At 44.2% G+C, this 24577-nt stretch overlaps 1 protein-coding gene across 1 annotated transcript; it reads left to right on the top strand.

The window, feature by feature from the left end:
- Positions 1-805: 805 nt before the first annotated feature.
- Positions 806-19159, top strand: LOC117693514 (F-box/WD repeat-containing protein 15-like). The gene is made up of 10 exons (XM_076918102.1): positions 806-895; positions 1946-1983; positions 2179-2354; positions 3295-3509; positions 10482-10691; positions 12163-12321; positions 13185-13410; positions 14991-15169; positions 15456-15580; positions 19018-19159. The coding sequence occupies exons 1-10, from the start codon at positions 806-808 to the stop codon at positions 19121-19123; spliced, it is 1524 nt and encodes a 507-aa protein (XP_076774217.1). The 3' UTR covers positions 19124-19159.
- The last annotated feature ends 5418 nt before the right edge of the window (positions 19160-24577 follow it).

Below are 24577 nucleotides of genomic sequence, written 5' to 3'. Positions count from 1 at the left end.
TGCATCTGTCCATTGTGTATGTCTATGTACACTCTGTCATAGCGCTGGTTCCTTGAGTTATTTATTGTCTTTTTGTTATTTTGTCTTTTTTGTTTTGTTTTTGTTTTTGTTTTTGTTTTTGTTTTCAGAGCTGAGAGCTGAACACAGGGCCTTGTACTTGATAGGCAAGTGCTCTACCAATCAGCTAACCCCCTAACCCCGAGTTATTGTCTTAAATGACAAAGGAGCACAGTTACCAAGGGTCCAGGACTTAAGCTCCACCCTGTGGCCGCACAGGAGAAGGTAATGTTAGATGAAAACACATTCCGATTTCTGGTCACTAACATAACGAGCATGAACAAAATCAGCATGACTCTTACTTTTCTATTTCTGACACAAAGTCTCAGTCTTTAGCCTGTTGAAAATTAGTGTATTACTCTGTATTTTCTAGAAAGTTCTGACAAGTACATTATCAATCAGGGCTACCCCAGCTCATGTACTTTTTTGGTCTCCACAGTGCCAGGCAGGGGTTGTTGAGCTCATTTGTGTGATGAATAACACTGTGGAGTGAATTTAGGTGTGGACACTCTTAGCTGAGTGTATCTGGCTCCTGTGAGTGTGTGTGTGTGTGTGTGTGTGTGTGTGTGTGTGTGTGTGTGTGTGTGTGTGTTGGTGTGAGGCTGAGAGTCTACACACCTGCAGCTTGCTGCAATCAAAGCCTGAGGAGCTGCGGGTGGCAGCCTTGTTAAATCTTTGGCCAAGCCTTTAAAATTGGAGCAAGCTGGGGAGGAGAAAGAAGAGTCAATGTGGACTTAGGCCCCTTAAGATGGAGTTCTATTTGTCTCCTGTGACATCACTGAAAATCTTCTCCTATCTGGATGCCTTCAGTTTGCTACAGGCTGCCCAAGTGAACAAGGTAAAAGCTCCTTGGCTGAACTCCTCCATCTGGTGCATCATAAGGCCCTGGGCCTTTCCTGCTCAGTCTTGGAGTCTCAGCTACCCCAGCATTGTACTCACACAGCCTGGCTTCCTTCCTTCCTCCCTTCCTTCCCTTCCTTCCCTTCCTTCCCTCCCTTCCTTTCCTTCCTTCTTCCCTCCTTCTCCCCCTTCTCTGCCCTTCTCCCCTCTTCTCACCCCTTTTTACCCCTTCCCCCTTCTCCTCCTTCTCCCCTATTCTCCTCACTTACTTCTCTTCCTCCTTCCCCCTTCATTCCCCCTCCTTTCCCCCTTCTTTCCCCCTCCGTCCTTTCCCCCTCCCTCCTTTCCCCCTCCCTCCTTTCCCCTCCTTCCTTTCCCCTTCCTTTCCCCTCCTTCCCCTTCATCCCTTCCTTCTCTTCCTTTTATTTCCTCTTTCCCTTCCTTCTCTTCCCTCCTTAAACTTACCTCATTCAGACCTGTCTACTCAGTTCTGACACATTAATGTCTCAGGAACTCAGCTGCTTCTCTTGACCAACAGGAGTGCCAACCTACAGAAAAGCAAACAGATATATATTCTCATGGGTTAGCATTATCCACTCTGAAGACCTCAACTACAGTTCAATGAGGCAGGAGTGGTGGCACATGCCTGTAATTAAAGCACTTGGGAGGTGGAAGCAAGATGGCAGGAGTTTGGGTCATACTCAATTACATGAATTTAGAACCAGCCCAGGCTACTTAGATACCCTATCTCAGAGCAGCAACAGTGACAACAACATTCTGCTAAATGAAAAGAACAAGCTGCCGTGAGGAGACGTGCTGCTCATATGTGGCATCCTTGAGACTCCCTGTCAGACCTGTGGAGACTGGCCCTCCTGCCTCTGAGCCCTCCCAAGGTGATTTGTGTTTGCTGGGGTAGGTCTCTCCAGGCTGGCTGGGCCTGGGGAGCTAGGACTGTGCTTGATTTACCTGTGTAGGCCCAGCACAGAACAAATTGAGAGCAAGGGGAAGGGGGCTGTTGTTGATTTAAGGATTCTTTTCTCTCCCATAGGACTGGAATGCAATTGCAAGCAGTGACATCCTGTGGAAGTAAGGAGAGGGGTGGGGTGGGATGGGAAGAAGGGATGAGATGGGGCAGGAAGGGAAGAGGAGGCCTTCTGAGTCTGGACCAGGACCTCTGCTGTGTGAGGATGGTTAGTGAATAAAAGTTGTGTGCACTGTAGCGGTGGCTCTAAGGTGAGGTGACTGGGGTTAGCCTGATGAGATTGCAAATGTGCATTGCAGGAAGCTCTGTGTGAAGAGATGGCTCTTCTGTGAGGACGTCACCCCACAGCTCCTGGGCACAGAGACATGGAAGCAGTTCTTTGTTTACCAAACATGGCAAGAACACACTAAGTCCCGGGCAAAGCCAGAAGATTTCACTTATAATGAAATTTATGTGGAGCCTCATGTGGGCTTGGGTAAGATAGAAGAGACACACACGTGGTTTTTTCCATTCTCTGCAGTCCTACATTCTCACTCAATAAGAGGAAGATAACTATGGGATGTGTCTGCAGTGCTAGGCTAGCCATAGAACGACTCTGTGATCTGCTGAGTGGTTGCTCAAAATCATATAACCAGCCCAGTCCCTCTTTTTCCCTGAAGGCTTCATAACTTTCCCAGAGTATAGAGAGAATTTAATGGAGAAATTACTAGAGAGGCTTCAGTATTTATATTTTTTTTTCTACAAACTTCTTCAGAACAGCTTTCTGATGGAGAGATACTTTTAAATTTCTTTCATTATTTTTAGTGTGTCTGTGTGTGTATGTGTGTGTGTGTGTAGACAACTTTGTGGAATTGGTTCTCCTGATGGGAAAAATCTTAACTTTTCTGTTTGTTTTGAAACTATATTGCTGTCGCTAGCCTGGAACTTGGTCTGTAGAGGACACTAGCCTCAAACTCAAGATCTGCAGCTTGCCTTCAACTGGGACCGGTACATCTTTATATCTGGCTTTTTCATTTCTTTTGTTTCTTTCTCTCTCTCTCTCTCTCTCTTTCTTTCTTCCTTTCTTTTCTTTCTTTCTCTCTTTCTCCCTTTCTCTTTCTTTCTTTCTTTCTTTCTTTCTTTCTTTCTTTCTTTCTTTCTCCCAAGACAGGTTCTCATGTACCACAGGCTCAAATTCTTCATGTAGAAAACACCAATCACCTTGATCCTTCTGCCTCCAAATGAGAACTGGGTTACAGTTTATAGGCCTCTAAGAACAGAACCCAGCACTCTGCCCACTGAGTTCCAGACCCAGCCCCCAGTACCCATTTTGTATCTATAGAAGCACATTAAAGAGTAACTGTATCTGAACCAATGACCAACCTGCAGTGTGCTTGACTGTGTCTGCTTCATCCTTCCCACAACTTTTATACAAGGCTTCTACAAGGTAGAGGAAACTGAAACATACCTTTTTTGGTTTGAGTCGCCCCTCAACTGTCTTGTGTTCAAATATTGTTGGGGTTTTCTTGCAGGAATTCGGGGATATGCATGTTATCTCTCAGGGCGTGGCTTAACAAGAAATCGACAAGACAAATCAGTTGTCTGTATCTTGAGTTCCCTGGCCAAGATTTCCACCTGGGATATTCACGAGGTGAGTCTGGCCTATGAGTAGCAAAAGTTACCTGGATGTGAATTCTGATTTCATCTTTTTGTTGTTGGTGATAATGAGAGAGGATCTCCCTGTATAGACCTGACTGTCATAGAAGTCCCCATGTAGATCCACCTACCTTGTTTCCCATGTGCTCAGGTCAAAGGTTTACACCACACACCTGATTTTCCCCTCTTACCTTTTTTTAGATTTAATTATTTTATGAGTGTTTTCTGTGCATATATGTATGTGTGATGCAAGTGTGTCTGCTGCCTGTGGAGGTCACAAGAGGGTGTCAAGTCCCTTAAAACTGTAGTTGCAGGTGGCTGTAAGCTGTGGGCACTAGACTCTGGTCCTCTGCTAAGCCATCTCTGCAGTGCCTGTCAGTGTTTCAAAGATTTCATCATAGAGATTGTTCACATACTAGGTCGGGGTTGCCCCAGGGATTCCTTTTTAGGATACGTGTCTTATTTTTTATATGTGTGTGCCTGTGTTAGTTTGTGGTTGGTGCCTGCTGGCCGAGGCCAGAGACTAAGATGTTGTGTAGGCTTTGGGAACCCACCTAGGGTCTTCTGCAAGAGCATTACTTGCTCTGAGCTGCTGACCCATCACTCTGGCCTCTTACTCCAGGGTTTGTTTGTTGTTGTACTTTTGGTTTGGAACAGGGTTTCACTGTGTGAAAGCCTTGGGGGACACTTGCTCTGTAGACTAGGCTGGCCTCAAACTCTGAGATCTGCCAACCTCTGCCTGCTGGGATCAAAAGTGTGTACCACGTCCACCAGGCCATTTCAGGGTGGTGTTTCAAGGCTGCTGTGGATGGGATGGCTTCCCTGATCCCCTCTCACTGTGTCTATTGCTGTATAGGAAGGGCACTAATTTTTTCCCATGTTAACTTCATAGACTATCAATCTGCTGGAAGTTTATCAGTTCTAAGAGTGTTCCGGTGGAGTCTCGGGGTCTCTAAGTACAGGCTCATAGTGTCTGCCAATGAGGCAACTCTGGCTTCTCTTTCCTATTGGCATCCCTTCTGTTTGCTTCTCTTGTTTGATTATTCTAGCTAAAACAATACCATTTTGAGGGAGAGTAGAGAGTGTGGATATACTTGTCTTGTTCCTGATTTTGCTGGAAATGCTTTGAGATTTTTTTTTTAAGCTATTTGAGGGGATGCACTAAAGAAACTGCCAACATGACTCTCCATGATAATGATTAAGGTTGTTTACTGTAGATACGAGAAATCGACCAGAAGCATCTAGAAGAGTCCAAAGCAGAGAGAGAAAGAAGTAGACTGTGTTGTGCTTTTAAAAGACCAGGATATGTTTTGTAGAGCAAAGTATCGTGAGGTGGGAGAGGTGCCTTTGTGGGCTGACCTTGAGGCATCCCTTTCCCCTGAGGTACCAAACATATGATGGGTATAGTATAGAATAGAGGTTATTTAGGGCATGGATAGGGGAGTGGAGAAGAGTAGAGACAGAAAGATAGAGAGAAAGAGAGGAGAGGAGAGGCCAGTCAGAACACATAGAGAGAGGGGGAAGGAGAAGGGGGAAAAGGAGTTAGGGAGAGAAAAGAGCAAGACAGAAGGGGCAGAGAGAGCAAGAAGGGGACAAACAGCCCCTTTTATGGCAAGCCAGGCCTACCTGGCTGTTGCCTAGGCTGGAGCCTAGAAGGCATGCTGACATTCCTCCATTTTGCTTTAATTTTTAAAAGGAGAAACTAGAAAGAGGTGGTGGTGAACCAGGGATAGGACCATCTTGATCTTTAGCTATTTCCTGCTGACTTTGAGGTGTTGTGTCCCTGTGAAACCTAAGAAAACGAAGATGGGGATGTTGGTCCAGTCTTAGGAGAATTGGCTGTTTCTTTGCTATCCAGGATCTGTGGGACCATCTGTGGATAGGAAGAAGCAGGTGTAGTAGAAGCATCTGTGTCTGTGAGAGCAGGTGCTGGCGCATCTGTGTGTTGCTTCTCTGGAGCTGTCCTGGATGCAGATTTTGAGTAGATGCCTGGACATAGCAAGATGCTGAAATATGTATATATATTAGAGGTAGAGAATACAGTTTAGTACTTTGGGGAGAATAATCTTCTTAGGTGTACATTTGAAACCCTTAGGTCTTGGTGGTTAGGGTGAGATAAGGCCCAATCCCAGGGAACAGGAGGAGAATCCCATCCTCTGGAATAGGTAACAGGTAGAAACTTAGGCTATTGATTGGCAGGTGTACTTATCTAGATGGAGTCTGTTTAATCTATGAGAGGTGGATCTGAGTGGGTTTCCTGGAGCTTATAAGTTTACAAAAGAGATAAATCTCTTAACAGCATGACCACTATTGTAGATGCATTTAGGGAAGACAAAAACCTTTTGTCGAGCAGAAAAAGCAAGAAGGGCTTTCTCCTTCCATCTGGGAGATTGAATCTATATAAATTTACCAGTATGATAAACATTTAAATTTACATTTAAAAGACAATTAAAGGAAACTTGAAAATTTGACCTTGTGAATATGATAGTTGATTATATAGATTAGTATGAGAAGCACCTTAAGTCTATAGTTAAGAGTGATAGAGAAAAGGTATGGGGTCTTGGCAACAGCAGAGTCAGGGCAGCTGGTGAAAGGTGAAGTAAGATGACTTGACAGGGTCACTGGAGAAGCTGTAAGTGGCAATTGTGAGTTTGTTCAGGGGGTACACATAGCCAGCAATCTTTAAAGTGCCCAGGTTGCATGACATTAAGGAGTTGGTAGACCGAGGTCGGGGTCTGAAGCAGAAGGCAAAATGACAGGTTAGTGTTATTTATGAGGGGGGATGTCAAGGAAGTAAGGACATTGGAGGGGTGAAAGAATGTCCTGTGGTGGGTGAAACAGCTCGAGCTACCTTGTCAGCTCTGTTGTTTCCTTTGGAAACAATAGAGTCATGCATGTGGTAGGACCTGCAGTGGACAATTCCATTGTGACTCGGGCAGAGGTAGTTTGGCCATTAGACCCATAAGATGAGAAGCTTTTTCCTGTGGGGGAGGAACGTGGGAGAAATGACTCACTTGTCTTAGGCAATATGAGACATGTAACTCTCTGGGTGTCCTCTGTCCACAGTTTAGACCAAGCCCTGGCAGTGGGCAAGGCAATGGATTGGCGTTTCTCAGTGGTTGTCATATCACAATCCAGGCAGTCTTGTTGTCACTCTGCCCATGTCACTCAGAGATCTTGGGAGTTGGGGGTTCACTGTCAGGATTTGGTAGTCTCTGTCTGTCCTAGTAAGCTGTAACATTAGAAAATCCTAGTAACATAGTTACCATAGTAACAGTTAACATTACATTTAGCAGATTTCTGACAGGAATGAGAGCCAGTATCTGTTAAGTATATTGGAGTTAGACAATCTGTGTTTATTTGATCTAGGATGTATCTAGTAAGTAAAGAGAGTGCATTGTAACATAGTACATAGTAACAGTAGCAAAAACAAGGCTAAAGATACCTTTTGGCAGATGGGAACTTGTTTCAGAAGTTCCTGAGGAACCATGGCTTTTATCTAACAGTCAGAAATCCCATAATCCAGCTTGATCTCATGTCTGGATATTTGGAGAGTCTTGAGAACCGACATTTACCACATAGTATAATTTGCCACACGTTTGTGTGTTTGTGCTTTCTTTTGCTGTGTTAAAAGGCCATGACCAAAAGTAACTTGGAAGAACTCAGAGGTGAGTTCATCAGAGGAGGCTCAGACAGAAACTGAAGCAGAGGCCATGGAGGATTGGTCATTCTTTATGGCTTGCTCTCCATGGCTTGCTCAGTTAGCTTTCTTATACCACCCAGGACCACCAGCCTGGCAGTGGCACTGCCGACAGTGGGCTGAGTCCTTCCACACTGATGATTAATTAGAGAAATATCTACAGATGTGCTTAGAGGCAATCTGCTGGCATGGATGTGGGGGTGATGCCCTCCCTCAATTCACTACCTGTGGTAGTCAGGAGAGCTGGCCATGAGGGCATAAGGAGAGCTGGCCATGCCCTCTCATTGGCTGTGGCACTAGAAGAATGTGCCCCCACTCTTTGACTGGAGAGCACAGTGGAGCTGTGCTCTCTTGGGGGGTGTGTGGAGCAATTGACAGAGCTGTTCTCCACGTGATTCTTTCTCTGATAGTGTCTACCAGGGTTTGGGGTACCTCACCCCAGGAGCTAACAGAACAAGGTGTGGCTTGCTCTGAGCACAATTCTCTTGAGACCTTCCTGGGCTGTGTGTCTTAGGGGAGGAAACACTGCTACAGCTGTGGCAGTGTTGCTTGATCTGGCACCAGCACACCTGTGTAGGTAGAGAATCTCTGTTTTCTATGGTGTTGTGAGTGCTAGGGGCCCATATGATGCCCTGGGAGAGGGATGGTGGGGACCCTAGTACCAGTGGGAAAGAACACAGGACTAGCCATGCCTGTGGTTCTTGAGGACATTGCTCATGGCTTGTCTCAGTGTTATGACACTAGATTCCCACTGTGCAGTCCCTGCTGCTTTATAAAGAGTATTTTTCTCTTGTGTACTCTGACTTGGGAGACAGCCAGCTCTGAGCCATTGGAGGAGAGAACTGTGTGACTGCTGGATACCTCAGTACGTGTTTCTTCATTATCATCCGTTCTCTCAAAGATTTTTTATTTTAAAAGATAAAAGAGTCTAATGGAGTGAACATTAATCCATTCTTAAGGTTGGTTGGTTCTGTCTGTCTGGGAGAAGGTCTCACCCTGTAGTCTTAGCTGGCCTGGAACTATGTAGACCAGGCTAGCCTCCAACTCAGATCTGCCTGCCTCTGTCTGCTGCGTGCTGGGACTAAAGGGGTGGCCCAACACACCCAGCAAAGGGGTTTTTATCTTGTTAGACAGGATCTCAATGTTTATAAACATTGTCTCCTACAGCAAACTGAAGATGGAACATAATGAACAGGATGATTTTGGGGTTGGAGGTTTGAGGGTTTTGTTTGGTTTATATTTGGGGGTTGGGGGGTAGGAGGAGGCTGTTTAGGACAATATCAGGCTGTCCTAGAGTTCACTGTGCAGTCCAGGCTGGCCTTGGTCTCATGGGGACCCTCCGACCTCTGCCTCCTAAGTGCTAGGCAGGATCCAGTGGTGCATCTTCATTGTACCTGGCAGAGGGAGCAGGGAGTGGAGCTGGACCTCAACCTTGTGAGACTGAGTCATGTGCTCCATGGTGACAAGGACTTCACCAGGTTGCCTTTCAAAGGAGGCAAGATTGACTCAAAGGGGAGATTATGTTTAGAGGGAAGGAGAGGTAATTAATAATTTTCATGCAAATGGAGCTAGGGCTTAGAAATGGCTATATTGATTGCTGCCTCTAATATTTTACTAAATTTAATTATGCTTTTGGCTTTTTGTTACTTACGCTGCTGCTGGTGGAGTGTGTGAGTGTGTGTGAGTGTGTGTGAGTGTGTGTGAGTGTGTGTGAGTGTGTGTGAGTGTGTGTGAGTGTGTGTGTATGAATGTGTGTGTATGAATGTGTGTGTATGAATGTGTGTGTATGAATGTGTGTGTATGAATGTGTGTGTATGAATGTGTGTGTATGAATGTGTTTGTGTGTGAGTGTGTGTGTATGAATGTGTTTGTGTATGTGTGTGAGTGTGTATGTGTGTGAGTGTGTATGTGTGTGAGTTGTGTCTGTGTGTAGGTATGTGAGTGTGGGTGAGCGTGTGTGTGCAAGTGTGATTTTAAAAAAAAAAATTATTTATTTTATTTGCTGTATCTGCATGTATACCTTCATGCCCAAAGATGGCATCAGATCCCATTACAGATGGTTGTGAGCCACCATGTGGTTGCTGAGAATTGAACTCAGGACCTCTGGAGAAATAGTTGGTTAGAGCCATCTCTAACCATCTCTCTAGCCTCTTGATTTTTTTTTTTTTTTTTTTTTTTTAGCTGAAGAAAAACCTGGAAAAGAACATGTTTTTCACATTTATAATGTATAAGAATTGATGATACAATAATCAGTTTTGAAATTGATTCATTGTAAATAGGTTTGTTTCAGGTGCTATAAAAGGTAATACTGCCAGAAGCTGTAGCCCAGGCCTTTAACTCCAGCACTCAGGAAGCAGAGGCCAGTGAGTTTGAAGCCAGCCTGGTTTACATAGTGAGTTCCAGGAAAGCCAGGGGTATAGAGTGACTCTGTCTCTGAAACAACAACAACAACAAATCTAGCCCCACCAGAAGTGACAATAGGCACATGCTCCCTGCTTGTACTGTTAGTGAAGGTGAAATGGCATTGAGCACAGGGCTGCTGATTGTTCTTCATACATGTTTGTGGGAGTTAGGTCCCCCTTCCATGTGGTCCCTGAGGATTGAAGCCCTGTCATCAGGTTTAGTGGCAAGTGCCCTTCCGTGGTGAGCCATGTGACAGCCATGTTCTTTCTGGTCTGAATAGTGAATGTGTGCTTGTGTCTGAGCACAATGTATGTGTCCTGTTTCCTTTCGACTCCTGCCATAATAATCCAGATGTTTGTTTTCCTTCTTTGTGTTTCTTTTTATTTCTATGTACATATGTATTTCTGCCTGCATGTATGTCCCTGTGAGGGTGTCATGTCCCCAGGAACTGGAGTTACAGACAGTTATGAGCTGCCATGTGTGTGCTGGGAATTGAACCCAGGTCCTTTGGTTAAGAACAGCTGGTGGTCTTAAATGCTGAGCCATCTCTCTAGCCCTGTGTTTATTTTTTATTTTTTATTTTTTTTTTTTGAGATAGTCTTGTAAAGTCATTCCAATTGGCCTGCAACTTGGCATTGCAGACCAGACTGGCCTCAAGCTTCTAGTGACCTTTCTGCCTCTGCCTCACTGAGCTGGGATTCTAATCATGTGCTCCCATATCCAATGAGGGATGCTTAGAACTTCCATGCTCTTTTCTTGTAAGTAAGAAGGGGTTCCAGTGTGGAGGAGGCTTCCAGATAAAGCTGGTGGGTGAAAGCAGCTGAACTAGAGGTGCTCAAACATGATGATGCTCTTGTTCCCCAGGGTGTGATGACCTGGGTCAGCCCAGAACAGCCCACCTACATCAAAATGTTGACGACCCTCCCTGAGATGCACATTGCAGTCACTGTAGATATACAAAAAACTATCAAACTGTGGGACTGTCACAGCACAGAACCTCTGTCGACTAACAGGCTGCTCTTTCCCTGTGAATCACTGAAGGCTATCTTTACAAAGGATGGCCCCATTGTCTTGGTAAGTGACCCCCAAATCTGGAATAGCCACACAGAACAAAACACTTGCCAACTTGAGGTCCCATTACTGTCAAATCTTAACTTGCCATCTTGGAGTCTCTGCAAACCCTAAGAGTCAATCACAGTATACCAAAAACATGGCCATCCCTTAGCCTTTGACCTACTTCATGTACATTTCTTTAAGCCATTCTCTTTAAACTATCATTTCAAAATTCTTTCCTGGGAACTGGGGAGAGATGGTTCATTAGGTAGTAGTGTTGGCTGTGCAAGCATGAAGACCCGAGTTCAAATCCCTGACACTCACATAAAAAGTGAGATGTGGCTAAAGGTGCCTGTAACCCCAGTAGTGGAGGGGATGGAAACACAAGGGTCACTGGGACTAGACGGCTGCGAGCCAAGCCAGCCTAAGTCCAGGCTCAATAGAGACTCTCAGGAAATCAGGAGAAGAGGATAACAGGATACCTGGAATCCTTCTCTGGTGTCCATGTATGCCCTGGTATGTAATCTACATACACACACATAAATATGCATATAACATACACACACGGACACACACAATCTTTCTACATGGTTTTACATCTTCTTGCCTTTGAAATGTCTATTATTGCTGAATCCATGAATTTGGGTAGAGACAATAGAGAGAAAATGTGAACTATATTGAGGAACAAAAAATAACTCTGACATCCCAGTGAGTCCTGGGGAAGAGGGTTTTAGGGCTTGGAAAATCTTTACACATACCCTACTTCATGTGTTTGAGGCAGAATCTCATGATGTAGTCTACACAGTCTCACTGTGTAGACTAGGGTGGTCTAACTCACCGAGCTTAGACTGTCTCTGTCTTCTCAGTGTTGGCATTGAAGATATTATCCTACTTTGCCCTACAAAAGTTTCTTTAAAAAAAATCCTGCAGGATATTGTGCATGCAATAGAGGTACGTGAATTTCTAGAGTTTGAGGCCAGTCTGGCCAACAGAGTTAGTCTAGGATAGCCAGGGCTACACAGAGAAATCCTAAAATTCTGCCTCAAAAACAAAACAAAAACAAAAACAAAACAAAAACAAAAACAAAAAAAAATATTATTTTGTGTGTGAATATTTTGCCTGCATGTGTGTCTATGTATCATGTGCAGCATATTTAGAGGTCAGAAAAAGCCATTGGAGGCCCAGGGTTGAACCCCCCCAACCCCCATATCTCTCTCTCTCTCTCTCTCTCTCTCTCTCTCTCTCTCTCTCTCTCTCTCTCTCTCTTTCTCTCTTTCTTTCTCTCTCTCTCTCCAATTACCCACTGACTCATCTCCCCCAAGGACTAGAGAGTCTTATTCCATGATCATCCCAGATGCTCTGTGACACAGGCTGCTCAGAGCTTTGGATCTCTTGTTACTGGACTTGAAGACACAGTGGTGTATCTTAGAGCAGATAACACTGCTTCCTCCATGCTTAACCTTTTCCCACTGACAGGGTGCTCTGATTTCAGGCAGGTGATACTGATGGTGACCTCTACATCTTTGGGATTCCCGACTTACACCTTATTTCCAAAGTCCATGTATTCCAATATGGTATTAACCAACTCTACTGCTCTCCTCAGAGGAAATGGGTCTTTGTGAGTAACAAACACACAAATATCTTGCCAAAGGTAGGTCTGTTCTAGCAACTCCAGGGTGAAGGTGGGAGATGGTGGGAAGGTCCAGACCTCAGGGAGGTTCAGGCAGATCACTCCTGCCCTCCTAGGCCCTATCATAAGGAAAGCCATTCCTATAGTCAGGAAATAGCAATGTGCTTGGAAGCAGTCACGTGACCGACCACAATGGCAAATGTCTATTAGTGAAGTGTCCTTGAAATGTGGCTCAGCCAAAGGACAAAGGCAGGTGACATAACAGCCCCAGAAACCTTTGCTGGTCCGGAATGGGAAGCAGTTTTCTACAACTGGCTGACATGCCTACCCACCCCATGACACATTTCACATAAGTGCTACCATACCCAGAGCTTTATATACTGCCTTCTCTCTTAACTGCCAGCTCTCTGGTGCCTGGTTCTTAGGTACTGTGAGAGAGATGGTCCACCCAGAGGCCAAGTACTTCTCAGGGCCCAAGCATATTGACTTGGTTTTAAACATCGACATACTTTCAAAGCAACCTGGGTTACAGAAAACAGTCTCAATGCCTCATTTAAAAAAAAAAAAAAAATCCAGAACAGCCCTGGACTAGTCCTCTGCACAGGGAAAATGTACTTAACCAATCTCTGCCTGATGAGTTCATTACAGTAGGGTGACCAAGGTGCCCTTTGACTTGGGTCAGGGACTCCATTCTGTCTCTGAATGTGATGGGAGGGGCAGGAAGATGGTGAGTTATTTCAACCCTGAATGAGAGCAATGACTGTTCCACCCTGTGCTGGGTGAAGAACAGATGCTGCCACTCCTGGGTTTCTTTTGAAAGCCCCTTGTCTGGAGTGCACATGTGCCAGGCTGCAGAGGTGTGACTCTTAATTGATTGCACTGGGTCATACTCTCTGCAGGTGTATTTCCTGAGCAGCTTACTGAGGACATCAGAATTCTCCACCCCTGTGTCTACCATTCTCTCCTTCTCATTATGCCAAGGAGTCTGCTGGACCCCAAGAAGGGAAGACAGGATAACCCTGATGGCCAGACATGGCCCCAAACAAGTCACAAAATTTGCCACATTTGATATGAAGCTGGAAGAGATTGGGAACCAACTAACAGTTAATGGTAAACCTTGAAAAATTCTCACATCAGACATGCTGGCCCATGTTGAAAATCAGGAGACTGGGTCAGGATGGGTCATAGACAGTGCTATCTCACAAACAGGAAAGATGGAGCTGACAAGACGGATTAGCATGTGCACATGCATGCATACATACATACATACACCCATGCAGACGTGTACACACACACACACACAGTCTGATGAAGTTAAAAAATAATAAAAATAAAAGTGCAAGCATTGTAATACACACCTTTAATCCCAGCATTTAGGAGGAGAGACAGGCAGATCTCTCTGGGTTCCAGGCCAGCCTGATCTACACAGTGAGTACAAGGTTAGCCAGGGCTGCATAGTGAGACCTTGTCTCAAAAACAAAAAATCCCAAATGACAAGCAATAACGAACTGTATTATGGGATGGCAAAATGGCTTAGGGCAGTGGTTCTCTACCTATGGATTGTGACCCCTATGGCAAACTTCTATCTTTAAAAATATTTAATCACAATTTATAACAGTAGCAAAATTACTGTTATGAAGTATCAATGACAGTAACTTAGTGGCTGGGGTGACCCTCAGTGCCACATGAGAACTGTGTTAAAGTTCAATCGGAAGCATTAGGAAGGTTGAGAAGCACTGGCTTAAAGGAGAGAGACACTTAACTACCAAGCCTGACAACCTAGTTCAATTCCTGGAGTACCACATGACTGAGGAGAGAAACCAAATCGCTCAAGTTGTCCCCTGACCCAATATATGTGCTTGTGGCATGAATTCCTACGCAAACATAAAAATATAAGAAGAATTTTAAAAGAAATCCTAATTTCTCCTGTGTCTCCCACAAGTGCTCTTCATTGTTTTATATTTTTTGTCATTCAAGACAGGGTTTCTTTGTGTAGCCATGGCTAACCTGGAACATGCTCTGTAGACCAGGCTGGCCTCAAACTTGGAGATCCACTGGACTCTGCTGGGATTGTGGATTACCTCGTGATGATGCTTGTTTTTGTAAAGGGAGCAGCAGGCTCCTTGGCCAGAAGTGAACTTGTGCCTGTTTGATGGTCACTACACTAGTGAGCCATGGTTTTCTTGGGCAGACATGTTTCCATTTCCGTCCTGTATTAGGGACAGGGCTCTACTGTCCTTTCCAGTACAGTTGTCTTTTCCAATGCTTGAGCTACTGACTGTCCATACCGCCCCTGTGTCACAGCCTGCCTTTTCTTGGCCAAGGACATGGACTTGTAAGACCAATGGACAGTTTTCATTGTCTATCAGATTAGCATGTCATGGAAGTTGGGATATGCTTTTCAGTAAGTATTTAGGGTTTTGCTCTTTTAAAAAAAAAAAAAAAAAAAAAAAAAAAAAAAAAAAAAAACCAGTATTTATTTATTTAATGTGAGTACACTGTCGCTGTCTTCAGACACACCAGAAGAGGGCATCATATCCCATTACAGATGGTTGTGAGCCACCATGTGGTTACTGGGGATTGAACTCAGGATCTCTGGAAGAGCAGTTAGTACTCTTAACTGCTGAAGATTTTGCTCTGACTTAAATGATTGAAAATTTGTCTGTGTATTTTGTGTTTCTTTTGAACAGGACATTTGGTAGCAAGTTTCTCGGTCGAAGGTTACGAAGGCAGACCGGAATGGATGGGAGTCAGTGACAAGAACGTGATTGTCTGTTCAACTGTATTCTCTCTCTTGCTCTTCAGCATGGACGGATACATTCTGCACAGAGTTCCTTACTACCCAGTACAGATCTTGAGACTATGGGTGGTACGTTTGGAATATTTCCCCTCCAGTGGGTTTTAACTAAAATAGATTTACATTTTTTTGAAACTTCATACAGTTGGGGTGTGTGTGCATTGGCACGAGCGTGAGCATGTGCAGAGGCCAGAGGCCGACTTCCTGGAGTTGGTCTCTCTCTTTCCACCTTTACATGGTCAGAGCACCAGGCTTGCTCAGCAAGTGCCTTTACCTGATGGACCGTCTCCTAGTCCCTCTTTCTGTCTTTTGATCTGACATTGACTGCAGCCTACTCACATTTGGGTGTTCTTTGAAGGACCCCGTTAATGTCATCGTCACTTTTATTGATGGCTCTTTGGACGTGTATGCATGGGAGGAGAGAAGCCTGCTGCTGAGAAAGTGCTATCAGCTACCAAACTGGAGATGTCAGAAACAGCAATAGTAAGCTCTGTTTCTTAACTTAAACTAGATATTAATTTTAAAACATTTCTGAGGCTGGGGAGATGGCTCAGCAGTTAAGAGCACTGGCTGCTCTTCCAGAGGACCTGGGTTCAATCTCCAGCATCCACATGGCAGCTCACAAATGTCTGTAACTCCAGTTCCAGGAAATCTGACTGACACCTTCACTCCAATGCATTTAAAGTTCAGTTAAACATATTACAAAGGTCTATGTAAAAATGCATTTTTAAAAGAGAAATGAACTTTTGAGAAAAAGATATGACTATATTTATGACCTCCATTATCATACAGAGCAGACATGGTGCTGTGTGTGCTTAATATTTAAGTAGAGGCAGGAGGATCCAGAAGTTCAAGGTCACCTTCTGCTGTTTAGGAAATTTGGCAGCCAGACTAAGTTAATTGCAAAACCATCACAAACAAACGTAGGAACTGACTAAGCATAACACACACCTTTAATGCCAACACTCTGGAGGCAGAGTCAAGTGGCTCTCTTGTCAGTTTGATGCCAGCCTGGTCTACATAGTGAGTCCCAGGACAGCCAGGGCTCTAGAGAGAGATTATGTATTAGGAATGAAGGGAGGGAAGGAGGGAAAAGAAAGAATTGCTAGTTCTTGGGATCCAGTTATTATGTCAGCAGTCTCAGGCCCACAGTAGAAGTAGGGGGACTACATCCTTGTGTCTTGTCTTCAGTGGCAGAATGGGTCCTCCTGAGTGTGGGCCCCACTTGGGTTGCTTCATCAGTGAGCTGTCGTTATTTCCATTTGGCTAATTTTCCTTTGAGTTGTACTTGCCTTCATCCAAGTTACCTTCAGTGATTGTGGTGTGGTGGTACAGGCCCCAAATCCTGCACCTGGGATGCAGAACATTTAGCATGACACCCTGACCCTGTCTCCCCCACCAAAAAAAAAAAAAACGGGTCCCCACACCCCTTATAATATATCTCTGTGTAGCTTCTGCTGTCTTGAAATCAGGCTGACCTTGAACTCAGAGATCCACCTGTTTCTGCCTGGGACTGAAGTTTTTCACCCAGAGTCCCTTTTCAACAAGGGCCAACAGCACATGACAATTTACTAATATAATTTATATTACATGTATGACTTACAGATATGTCTCCCTTTGAACATAGTGGCACACAGCTATACTCCCAGCATGCAGGAAACTAAGGCAGAAGACTTACCTCAAGTTTTAGGCTAGCCTATGCTACATTCAAATTCATTGCAAATCTGGGCTATACACAATGAAAACTTATTTCAGTTTTTCCCCCACACTCTGTGGGGTTTCTCATCCTCCTCTTGATTGATGTTTTGTTGTTGGTTGGTTGGTTTTGGTGTTTTGTTTGTTTCCTCCACTAAGCTGTGGAGAGACTTTTTAGTTTGATTCTGTCCCATTGGCTAATTCCTGCTTTGCTTGCTGGTACTTGAGAGTTCCTAGCCAAGAACTCCTGCCTAGAGCTGAGTCACAGAGCTTTTTCTACAGACTCACTTTCCATGATTTTCCAGTCTCAGGTCTAGTGTTGCCTTCAGTGTGTTATGAATTGATCATTGAATCATTGAGTAGTGGGAAGTATAAGAAACTGATGACTTTTGAATCTTCCTGACACCATTTATTGGACAGCCTAGTCCTTGTCCTTAAAAAAAAAAAAATCACCAAACAATAAAAGTGCAGGTTCTCCTAGGCTCTGATTCATCTATTTGATGGCAGTATCATTCATTCTGCTTTGACCACAACCGCTTGCTGTGATATATTTTAAAATCTGATATTGTGATAGCTTCAGTTTTGTTGTTTCGCTCAAGAAGGCCTTGGCTATGTAAAGTGTGTGTGTGTTTTCGTGTGTGTGTACCTATGTGTGGGTGTGCATGTGTGTGTGTGTGTGTGTGTGTATGTATGTGTGTGAGCATGTGCATGTGTGTTTTGAGACATCTTGTATAACCCAAGACTGGCCTCAAACTTGCTCTGTATTTAAGGCTAGCATAAAACTTTATGTATCCAAGGCTTGCCTTGAACTCCTGAACCTTGTCCCTCTCACTCAGTCTTGGTTTTTTTAATTGGTATTAGCTTATTCTTCAGAATTTGGAAAGAGCTCTACCATGTCCTTCTAGTTTCTATGATGTTCTGAAAGATCAATTGTCATTGGGGTCTGTCATTCTATATAGATCAGGTGTAATGTCCCTCTGATTTCAAGTTCTTTGTTTAATTTTTAGAAACTTGCTTTTGGTGAATCTAGTGTAAATAGCTGGAACTTTTTGTATTTTGGGCTTGACCTGCTTTCGAGTCTCTGTAGACTTACAATTTAAGGAAGGGATTTTGTCTTTCTTGTGCTGGGGGAATGAATCCAGGGTCTTGCACATGGAAAGGATGAACCCTGATAATGATCTTTACCCCAAATTTCAGGAACTTTTGCTATGTCCTCAACATGCCAAGTAGAGAGAGTTAGGGGTGCCATTTTTACCACCTCAGTGCATAGGAGACTATGGGTGTGGACGACAGGTTTCGGCTAGTGTCTGCGTTGCGGTCATGGGCAGGAGGCTGTGTACTTGCCCAGGGCGGGCCTGACACTTATGAGCTCCCCAGTGATCTAGTAGAGGCTTCCCTCAGTAGTAGAGAATGGAGTGATGGACATGTGCCCCACCATCTCCACGCCCCCTGGTGGGGAGGGGATGCATTGCTTCTTTACTGTATTTGCTCTGAGTGGACCATGTTTGGCTAATGGAACAGAACTCAATTTTAAAATAAATTTATAAATTAAAATCTTTTATTTTTTCTGAGACAAGGTCTCACTGTATGGCCTAGATTAACCTCAAACTCTGTCAATTCTCTGGCCTCAGCCTCCTAAGTTGAAGTGACTTATAGGTATGCGGCATCACACCGGCTTCTCTCATTGTTCTTAAGCCTGGTAATCTACTGAACAACTGAGACTGAGAAGTGGGGCAGAGGTCTATTGCAGAAGGCTGGGATTGGAACTCACGCTATGAATGATAGTCTGCCTTTGCCAATGTGTGCAGTTACTCACAATTAACCTGAGATGGCTCAGCAGGTCAGGCAACTGCCACCAAGCTCGACAAGTTCAGTCTCTGGAACCTGCTTGGTGAAAGGAGAGAACTGATTACCACAAGTTATTATCTATCCACTCCATGCACATTAGCATAGGCATGCACTCACACACACACACACAGGCACACATAGACACACACACATATATACAGACACACATACACAGAGGCATGCACACATAGGCATATACACACTCAGGTACACACACAAAAACACACACAGTAGTACATACATATACATACACACATGACACGTAAGTATTAAAAGGTTTTAAACAAATTCAGGACTGTGATGAAACCACAGTCAAATTATCAATTGATAAGCTTCACTCCCATTTGAGTACTGACATCTTGTTTTTCCTTTGGCAGTGCTAATACAAAAACATTATGTGACAATGTGAGCATAATTCGAATGATGTCAACTGGTCCCACCTCCAACTATCTGATGGCATATACCTTGAATATCTTTTCTTGAAAACTGAGTAGGTTATGTGTCCTCTTCCTCAATGATAATAAAAGTCTATTTGCAAGCCAAGGCTGGTGATTTCAGTGTTGCTAAGAAGTGAAGAGGCCAATCCAGACACTGGGGAGGCAGAGGCAGGTGGAAGATCTGAGTTCTGAGGCCAGCCTGATCTACAGAGCTAGTTCCCGGCCAACCAGGGCTACATTATGAGAATCCATCTGAGAAACAAAACCCGTGGCTAGTTGTACAAGCAATTTGTCTGTGACATCTGTCACTTCACTGCTATAGGGTTGACTCAGGTGATCAGGGCATGTGGGCAGCTTCTCACTGTAGAAACCATGTGGCAAATTATAAAAAAGGCATTTGTTTAGACCATAATTATCCTTTCCCCCTTCCTCCTTTAAACCTTCTCATATACCTCTCCTCACTGTTCTCTTTTGAATTCTTGTCCTCTTTATACTCAAATCATTTTTTTTAAATCAAGGGCATATGTGCTGGAGAGATGGCTCAGCAGTGAAGACCACTGGCTGCTCTTCCAGAGGACCTGGTTTCAATTGCTAGCACACATGCAGCAGCTAACAAGTGTCCTTAAAGGCAAAACAGCAACACACTTAAAAATCTTTTTTTAAAAAAAAGAAGAAAGAAAGAAATGAAAAAAAAATTATTAAAAGCCAGGTGGTGTCAGAGTACACCTTTAATCCCAGCACTTGGGAGACAGAGTCAACCAGAACTGAGTTGAAGGCCAGCCCGGTTCACAGAGTGAGTTCCATGACAGTCAGGGCTATGTATGTATGTGTACACAGAGAAACCCTGTCTTGAAGAACCTTAAAATGAAAATTAAAATTTAATTGAGCTTATGGTTTTGTTGCAGGAAATATTAAAGTTGGCACCACCCCATGCTCTGTCCAGCTACTCTATCCCCAGCAGACCCAGTCTCCCCACCTCCAAGGCTAGCCCCCATATGGTAGTCTTCCCAGCTCTGGTTCGCTTGCCTCAGAGTTGCTCGTTCCTTCTCTGCCATCCATCCCTATGGCTGGTGGTAACAAATCCTCTTAACCCAGTAAATCAAAGCTCTTGAAGCTTATCATTAACCAGTCAGATTTATATATCAATAAATTCTCAATTCATAAGATGCCCACACAATACTTTCAGAGGCAATTGATGATGATACAAGCTGCCCACCTAGAGTAGACACGTTATCCCGATTGTTCTATCCCTGTATTGTAGCTACCTGTGGCTACTTAAAGCCACGCAGACTCTGAATCCTCCTGTGTATCCTCCATTACCTTCTCTGTCCTCATCTCTGAAACTCTTTGCTCCACCTCTTTTCCCTGTCCAATCACAGGCTTTTTGTTGTATTGATATTTAAAGTGATTGGACAGGGACAAATCTGCTCCATGGTTTCAAAGGATTAGAGTCAATAGGGCAGAGCAAAGCCAGGGAGGCAGAAACAGTGGAGTGTGCACATCTTGATCTGCAAAAAGGAAGCAAAGAGAAATCATGGGAATAACAACTCTTTCTAAACCTCAAAGCCTGTCCACAGTGACACAACCCCTCCAGCAGAGCCACACCTCCTAATCCTTCCAAAATAGTTCCACCAACTAGAGGCCAAGCTTACATTGGTGAGGGGGAGAAACATTCTCATTCAGATTACCACATATGCACACACGTTCATAGCACACAGAAAAATGCAAAGAAAGAAACCCCAGAGCTAAACCACTTGAGAGTCAAAAGCAAAGGAATCCTCAGCCATACAATGAGCTCAAGGCTAACCTGGGTTACAAGACACCACCTCTTGAAATAAAACCAAGGGACTCGAGACAAGACTTGGCAGTTAAGATCAGAGCTGGTCTTCCAGAGAACCTAACTTCAATTCCCAGCATTCACATGGCAGTTCACAACTGACAATTCAGTTCCAGGGGATCCAATGCCTTCTTCTAGCCTCTGAGGATACTATATGCTTCTGGTAAACATTCAGGCAATACATACATACTCACATACATACATACATACATACATACATACATACATGCTCCCTGGCTGTCTAGGTAAGAGTGTTGTATGCCTGGAGTCCCAGCACTCAGAAGGCTGAGCCTGATCACAGGGAGTTCAAGTTGCTCAGATTGTATAACAAAACCCTTTCTCAGGCCAGTAAACGAGGCTATATGCCTAAAAAGAGAATTTTCTGAGTTGGAGAATGAAAATACTACCAACTGAAAAAGCAGGCAAAACAGAATGTCTTCATAGAATGTTAAGGAATTTCATAATAACATTCAGTGTTTCTACAAACTTGGAGACCATATTAGAAATCAGACCCCAGACCCTCAGAAAAGTTTATCTTGGAGATAAATGGAAGGACTATTCCACTGGAGAAGGATGATGGTGATGTTCAATCCTAGAGAGAACAAAAGCAGAAAGGACCTTCTTGAAGTTCCAGATGGCAGCACTGCCCACTCTTGGCACTGGGCTTCCTGTCAGCTGAGGTCCTAGCATGATACGAAGTGTCATGGATCAGTTTGCAGAAGGTTTTATGAAAAAGATACTTTTGAAGCAAGGTTTAAAAAATAAAAGCTGTGCCAACCAGATGGCTCAGTGGGTGAGGGAGCTTTTGAGGCAAGCCTGATGGCTGGTGTGTTCAATCTCTGGAACCCACTCAGCAGAACAGGATCTAATTCCTGAAATTGGTGTCTGAGCTTCCGGTGCACGTTCTGGTGTGGGTATGAGCACTTGCACACTCTTACCACACACACATGTATAGGGTGAACTTAGCCTCCATGTAGCCTAGCGTGGCTATGCAGTCCACTTCTGGTCTGTCCTCACCAGCTCAGGCCTGATCCACATTTGCCTCAGTCACAGAAGCCCTGTCAGTAGGCACCTTTCAGTGGCAATTAATCAAACCTGCATCTTCCTTGTGTGGCTAAGATTCCACAAAGGAACAACACTAATGTGTATCAGGCAGTTGTAGCTGACTAATTAAAGGAGGGATGAGGAGACCTCCCATTTCCTCAGTTCCCCAGAATATACTGGGCTTCAAACTGTTACTCATAGGGCAGTTTACAACCATCTGTAACTCTAGTTCTAAGAGATCTAACACCCACTTCTGGTCCCTCTGGTACAAGGCTTGCATGTGGTGCACATACACACATCTAGACAGAACACACATGTTTTGATTTCAAAATATTAAAAACCATGTACCCATAAAATTAATTTTTATTTACTTTTGTTTTGTGGATTTAATTTTTTAAAAAATCTTAAGTGGTTTAATTATAGATCTGAGTACACGCATATATAAATGTGTGTGTGGCGGCCCGATATCTGTGTTTACATTTCCCTCTTTGGTCTACATTTAAAAATCAATTATTACACTTATTTGGAGTAGAGGGGAAGGTACAACACACATGCAGAAGTCGGAAGACAACTTGCAGGAGTTAAGTTCTCTCCTCGTACCTGTGGACACAGACATGGCACCCAGGCCATGAGAATGCTGGGCAGTGCTTTTGCTGACTGAGCATTTTGCTAACCTCCATCTAATGGCATTTACGCCTCTAATATCCCCAGAGATTAGATACATTGCAGAAAAAAAGTGGCTAGAGCAAGAAGTTGTAACTCACCAACTGCAAAGGAAGTCCACACTGAGCTGGCTAGAACAAGGATGGCAACTGAGGAGGTCACTCTCATGGTGACAGATCTGTGGAAGGAAGCAGTTCTTTGCCCTCTGGCATTACTTACTTTCAGCTGTGGAAGACACTCCTGACTGAAGGAGCCTCAGCTCAGTGTTAACAAAGTTGTCATCAGCCTTCTGTGGGTGGAAAGCAGCTTCTCTGTCTCCCCTGGCCTGAGATTGTAGAGAAAAGTAGCCTTTCCTGTCCTCCCTCATGCCTCCATTCTCCAGGGGAGAAATTCCTTCTGTGATAACCATCTGCAGAAACAGGGTTCCTGCAACAGACAGTTGTTCTCTTCAGTAATTTTTCTAACCCCTACATAAGAGCAAACCACAGTAATCCCAGCATTTGGGAGGCAGAGGCAGGCAGATTTCTGAGTTCAAAGCCAGTCTGGTCTACAAAGTGAATTCCAGGACAGCCAGGGCTACACAGAGGAAACCCTGTCTCAAAAAACAAAAAGCAAAAAAGCAAAAACAATCAAACAACCCACCCAAAAACAAAAACATAAAAACAAACAAAACGACAACCACAAAAGGAGCATACCACAGAAGCTAAGAAGCAAAGTTGAACAGTACCTTTCCCCAAAGCTGTCAGCCTGTCAGGCTGAGCAGGTGGGAACACACTGTTTACCACTAGAGACCTAATAACAAAGGACCTGGGAAGCTGCTTACATTGGAGACCCTAAGTTTGCCACAGGAGTTGAGTTGAATAGACTGCCTGCTGAGCTTGCTCAATACACCTCCAGCCTGTGATTAAGGATGCACACCCCTCACCCAAGCTGAGCTATCCTTGACACCTTCCAGACTGCTATCTTCTTGCCCAGACCCTGGGCTGAACCACCCAGACTCTGGGCTGAACCAAGAAGAGACTCTGGGGTGTGGGGCTTCCCCTTTATATGTGAAAGCAAATTATTAAACTACAAGCCTTGATCAGAGAACTTTGTCTTGGCTTCATCTCTTGCCACCATTATTTCCCTGTTCTCAGCTTCTCTTACAGGTGAACACCGTTCAGCTGTTGCTGCAGGCGGCAACATAAGTTGAGTATATTTAGACATTTTCTGAGAACTCCAGATTGGCAGGTGGTACTGTCTGTGTGCTGAGTTTTACAGCCTGAATGGTACTGCCATCATGGACTCAGTTGTGCTAATGTCTCAGGGCCTACTAAGTCTGGGGTCCTCTTACAGTGGTTTGAATAGGAATGGCCCCCATAGGCTCATACATTTGAATACTCATTCATCAGTGAGCAGCATTACTTGAGAAAGATGAAGAGGTGTGACCTTGTTGGCTGAAGGGAAAGTGTTTTGGGGTTTCAAAAGCTACTTCTCCAGCACAGTGTCTTACTGCACACCACCATACATTCCAACATGATGAAAATGAACTGATCCAAAAGCAAGCCCAAATGTTTTCTAAGAATTGCCTTGGTCATCCTGTCTTTTCACAGCCACAGAGCAGCAGCGAGCAGGCCAGTACTCTTGGGAATACTTTGACAGGACAGTGTAAGTAGCATTCAGTAGCTCACTCCAGTGCATGGCTACTGAATGTCACTTTAGCCTGATTTTGCCTTTCTTCCTGGTCATCACCCCTTTTTATGGGCCCCAAGTCATACCCAAGCCACTACTGCAGCTTCTGTTCATTTGTGTGCTTTGAGACAGGGTCTCACTCTAGCCTAGGCTAACCTTGACTTCACTTTGTAGTTCAGACTGCCAGTCCTGCTTCAGTGTGGGATTACAGGAATACAGCCATGTATGTGATCAAATTCTCTAAGCCCAGCTCTGTGTGTGAGCACAGGTCTATGTTTTGTGTTC

The sequence above is a fragment of the Arvicanthis niloticus genome, chromosome 21, assembly GCF_011762505.2.
Source record: "Arvicanthis niloticus isolate mArvNil1 chromosome 21, mArvNil1.pat.X, whole genome shotgun sequence".
Lineage (NCBI taxonomy): Eukaryota > Metazoa > Chordata > Mammalia > Rodentia > Muridae > Arvicanthis > Arvicanthis niloticus.
The sequence above is the reverse complement of the archived record's forward strand: the minus strand, read 5'-3'. Positions and strand labels throughout refer to the sequence as shown.